At 34.8% G+C, this 4,969-nt stretch overlaps 1 protein-coding gene across 1 annotated transcript; it reads right to left on the bottom strand.

Moving 5' to 3' along the window:
- Positions 304 to 4,186, bottom strand: LOC109334588 (putative UDP-glucuronate:xylan alpha-glucuronosyltransferase 3). The gene is made up of 4 exons (XM_019570439.1): positions 3,877 to 4,186; positions 3,112 to 3,318; positions 2,186 to 2,823; positions 304 to 1,502 (listed from the first exon to the last, which is right to left on the bottom strand). Exons 1-4 carry the CDS (start codon positions 3,933 to 3,935, stop codon positions 472 to 474), a joined length of 1,935 nt encoding a protein of 644 aa, XP_019425984.1. The 5' UTR covers positions 3,936 to 4,186; the 3' UTR covers positions 304 to 471.

Here is a 4,969-nt window from a genome sequence, read left to right as displayed (position 1 = left end):
TATTCTGTACACATTTGGGTAAAGAAATAATATTTTTCAGGTTTTATAGTTACCCCTCTCAATAAATGTCACTCCCAAGAATTGAACATTAACCTTTTAGTCTTTGCCAACCTTACACAATTAGACCAACACTTTCTAAATAAACCTTACAGTTTTGTCAATACTTACAAAATTGCTTACAAATTACCTACCAGCGAGATTCTCACATCAATAACAAGATTTGAACTCACGACCTAGTGGACTGAGTCAATAATTCCTTATCGGCTACACAAACTTTCATTTAGGAGATCTAGTTTTGAATGCATAGAAAATAATCTGCCCAATGTATACTTTCACGAGCTACTGACAAATACTTTGGGCAGATACACAATTTTGCTATGATTTTCCTTACAAAGAGGAGAATTGAGAGTAAACATTGTGCAACATGTATAATCTATTGCAAATATATGGTTATAAAGAAGGAAAAGAAACTCATAAAGAAGAGAGAGCTTCGGTTTTGACAGCAGGTGATGAATTGTTAACAGTAGAATTATCTGTCCAATTCTTATCACCCCAATGCCATAACATGCTCTCCCAGAAGCAGAAATCCTCAAAACATGTCTTCAAACGTTGGTCTTTTATCTTAATTTTCCAGTGACCATCACTATAGTTTCCTTTCTGTGCTTGTCTTCGATCCCACTCTAACGAAGCCTTCTGCTTCGACCTAAGCAAACAGAACTTCTGTAAGTTTTCGGGCATCGCATCGTGCACCTTCCACCATCTTGCATGTGCTATGTCACTTGCAAACTCCCGTAGAATGTCGACGTTCCAGTTGCAGTCGTAATCACGGAAGCACAGCCATGGTTTGTTACCCAGATAGTGGATCACATATAGGATTGGGGGATCGGCTCCAAAGAGACGAGTTTTTGTTACTTTTTTCTCTTCCTCATCACCTTCCCAGAAATGCTTCAAGAAGTTCATATGTTTCGGAATCCGATGCCACCATGTGAAGATTTCATTTAGATAACCCTGGTCCCCACCATTGTAGGAGACAATCTCATTGATGTGATCCATTAGCAGCTGAAATGTACAATTTGATGGTTCAATCACCATTACACCTGAGTTGAACAGGGTAGCATTGTTTCCTATGGCTGTTATTTCAGGCATCTCAAAAAGGAAATCAATATTTCTGAGTATAAGCAGGTCAGCATCGATGAAAATGATTTTGTCATAATCCGTTAGCTGCCAGAGGCGGAATTTGCTGTAGTTCCACTCATTATATGCCTCTGGTTCTGCTTTCGGATTCCTGATTCTTTGGATTGTGTGGATCTTCCATCCAGCAGCTTCCAAGCCCACCCTATGATAGTCAGTAATTGATTCATCAACGAGGATCACAAGATCTCGTGTTGAACCAGCCATGCGAATACTCTGAGCTGCAGTAATGGCTCCGCAAACATATACATGTGCAGAGTGCAGGATGGTTGCATAAGCTTCTCGCTGAGGCCTTTCTGAGTAAAAGTTGTCTGTTAAAAGTGTATAGTTAGTCTCTGATCGATATCCAATTAACCTAAGATGATACAAATTCAAAGGAAAAGGAATGATGTTCTTTCAAAAGTCATATTGTCTTTCTGGAATACCTGAAGATTAAGCTATACTAAACTGCCACATGATTTTTATGGTTAAAATACACCAGATGATAGGACCAATCATTCAATCAAAATCCCATGTTTTCTCTGACATTATGAACCTAATCTATTCAGACAAGCCTAAACTTGTGTCGCATTCGTATTTATTTGAAGAATAAACATTTATTTGCAGTATACTCTCATTCAAACAAATTAGTAACATCAGCTAACTGCAAGTACAGGTATATCATGCTCCTTAATTGTTAATTTTTTTAATATATCTATGCACCACATTAGGGTCCATTTGCGAGCTGGGCTTTGGAGGGGAATGAAGGGAAAGAGAAGACTTCAAAGTCATTACACAGGTTTATTTCATGGCTCTCAAACCTCCCATTTCCCTTCAAAACCTCACTCGCAAATGGACCTTTAGTTGTTGATTTGTGTGTACCCTTAAAGTTAAACTGAACTTTGCATAAAGAACAAGAAGCAAACAAGATCTTAGAGACACGAAGAAAGATAAAAGCAGGAAGGACAAAAGGAGAAAGTAGCACAGGAACACAAGAAACTAATTTAAACCTGACCTTTAGCCTTCAAAGGAACGGCTAGTTCACATGAACCAATTGGAAGCTGCAGCTTATCTCTCAGGGTGTTCAGGCTGGGTTCGTAAAGCCAGGCACTTCCTTCACGATGTATAAGTTCCTTGCAAGTAAATAGATTTGGGGTTGGGAAGCAATCGGTGACTAAAAGCACACGCACTGGATATAATCCTTTGGAAGAGGCAGCAAGTCTTGCTGCTTCAATCTGCACGTGCAAACGAGCTACATCTCTTGACCAACGTCCCGACTTGTTGCAGGGAAGCTTGACAGCAATGAGATCAAGTCGCGGTTTTCCTGGTACTTGAATCTGGGGCAGTGTTGGACAAGTTGGAAACTCATATTCTTCTTCTTCGTCGATCCATTCAGGATAAAGATCTTCCCAAGTAATGTTATTTGAAGCATGATTCAAGTGAAGGACTACATGCTCCGCTTCTGGTACCAACTGCATCCACTGACCAATCTCACTGCCATTGAAGTTTAATAAGCCAACACCCTGATATGTGTCCTTATCCTTCAAATTCACAAGAACTTTAGATATTTGATCCCACTCAATATTTAAATGTGATATATAACGTGGATCGATACCATCAAACCCCCCTTTCCAGTTGTCTAGAAAAGTTTGGCTGCAACAAAAAAATATCTCCATAAAAACAATGACAGGAGTAAATAATTATAAAAATCACCGGTTATGATTTGGACGAATCAATTGCCAATTTGCCATAGTAATCCTTTCCTTAGAAGGAATTGATGAACAATGCAGTTTTAGAGAAGAATATGAGAGAAAACTACATTATCCTAGAAAAGCCAAAATTTAGAAATGAGATTAATATAATAGCAGGAAACTATCAAAAATCTTAAAATATGAAAACGCGATGATATGTGATAAAAGGGTGAAAGACAAATAGGCATACCGCGATATTGAGCTCGTTAGATGATCAGTATTATAAACAGCTGGGGGATGGAAAATTGTAACTAAAGTTCCCAATATAACAATAGCCAAAATCAATTTCCAATTAGGCCTGCAGTTTAAGCATCTATCTTGGATTGGAACATGTAATGCCTTCTCAACATCTTTAAAATCTTTGTTTCTTTGAGGCCTTCTCTTGTTACTATCTTCACTGCATCAAGAACAGAGGAAACATTAGGTACATTATACGTATAAGAGAGTCTAAGTAGCAATAGAGGGAGCATCGATAAAGTTCCAAAAGATGCAACAAAATAAACCTGAGGACAACCATCAATTTTAATGCCATCATCAAACATATACAAATGAGTAATAACTTGTACGCTTATACGTACGTATGGACAGGAAACGTGTCATCATTACTCACTAACAATAGCATTCGGATCAAAAGCTAGTCTCTCTGTATCTGTATTGTTCAACTTCCTTCTTTCAAAGATGAAGTTACTTAATTTCTACTTACTGTCAAGTATTATTTGTGTACAAATTAGGTTCCAATTAAACTAATATAATTAAATAAATAAAACGAAAGCAACACTCAAGCATTGCCTTGCAATATTCTCAAGTTCTAAAAAGTATACATATCCAAAAAATTACTACACAGCCAGAAATATAAACACAATCATGTTTCAACATTGTTGATCTCACTCCAACACAAAGCAAAACTGAAAAAAAAATTGAGAAATAAACTAAAGAAAAGAGAGAATGAGTTTACTTAAATGAAGCTGACAACCGGTGCCGTGGCTCCACGGTGGTCGGAGAGGGTCCTCTCATCTGTAATTTCGATTTTCAAGAAACAAAAACAAAATGCTAAGTCAACAAAACCAACATGAATCAGTGAGAAAAGGGTATTTTAGAAGAGTAGAGACAAAAGGGTGTTCGAAAATGGAGTCAAAAGAAGAGCTTTGAGCTTGGATCAACAATGGGGGAAGAGCAAGACATGGTAGAGAAGAAGAGTGGTTAAAGTGGTGTGTTTAATTTACCTTGACAATTTTGGAAGAAATGAGAAATGGGTTTTATTTTTTTTGTTACTATAATTTGATTTTAGATGCAATGAATATTTTTCTTCATGTTGTCACCAAACATTCAATTTTGGTATTTATGGAGAAGCTTCTATTCCAAATTCCAATGCACCTAAAGTCTATCAATATTCCGAGAGTTTAACGTATATAATATTTTTATCATTTATATGTATTAATTTTATAGTGTAGTAATATAAATTTGAGGAGATATATGTTTACATTTAAGTTAATTACACTAGTTACACTCAATTTTGGTCATTCATTTTCTTAAATAACTTATTGCACCCACTGGTCTATCAAATTTAAGACAATGAATGCTGAGATTAAGCATAATTATATAAAAACTTAGGTGTAAGCAAATCTCGCCTCTATAAATATTGTAAAAATTTATATACAATTAGTTGTGTTATTCATCATTTATTTATGTTGTTTTTGTTTTAAAATTTAATAATGATTAAAAGTGAATGGTATGTGATATAGTGACACTATAACAAATTTTTATATTTTCGGCATATATATATTTTTAATTAATCTTAAAGTATAATATTTATCGATTATCCAGTTAAAAATCTTAATGTATATATCTTTTTTCTCTTAATTTTATTTAAGAGTAAATAAAACTTAAACATAAATAATAGTGTTGAAAATTGTTATAGAAGTATTAAATTCATATTTTATGAGAAAAATAGTTTTTTGCAACAATATTGTTAGAATTTTTTACATGTAATATTTATTATTTATGTATTAATGATAATTAATTTTTTAATTAAAATAATATTCACAAAT

This window comes from Lupinus angustifolius, chromosome LG02 (genome assembly GCF_001865875.1).
Source record: "Lupinus angustifolius cultivar Tanjil chromosome LG02, LupAngTanjil_v1.0, whole genome shotgun sequence".
Classification (NCBI taxonomy): Eukaryota; Viridiplantae; Streptophyta; class Magnoliopsida; order Fabales; family Fabaceae; genus Lupinus; species Lupinus angustifolius.
This window is presented reverse-complemented; position numbering and strand designations above follow the sequence as displayed.

What these genes read in the sequence shown, in the direction of transcription:
- LOC109334588 (XM_019570439.1), bottom strand. Translation starts at nt 3,935, where the DNA reads ATGAGAGGACCCTCTCCGACCACCGTGGAGCCACGGCACCGGTTGTCA. An exon ending in CGGTTGTCAGCTTCATTTAA is followed by an intron (nt 3,319 to 3,876) that starts GTAAACTCATTC and finishes TTCTTGATGCAG; the next exon opens with TGAAGATAGTAACAAGAGAA. An exon ending in CGTTCCTTTGAAGGCTAAAG is followed by an intron (nt 1,503 to 2,185) that starts GTCAGGTTTAAA and finishes CACTTTTAACAG; the next exon opens with ACAACTTTTACTCAGAAAGG.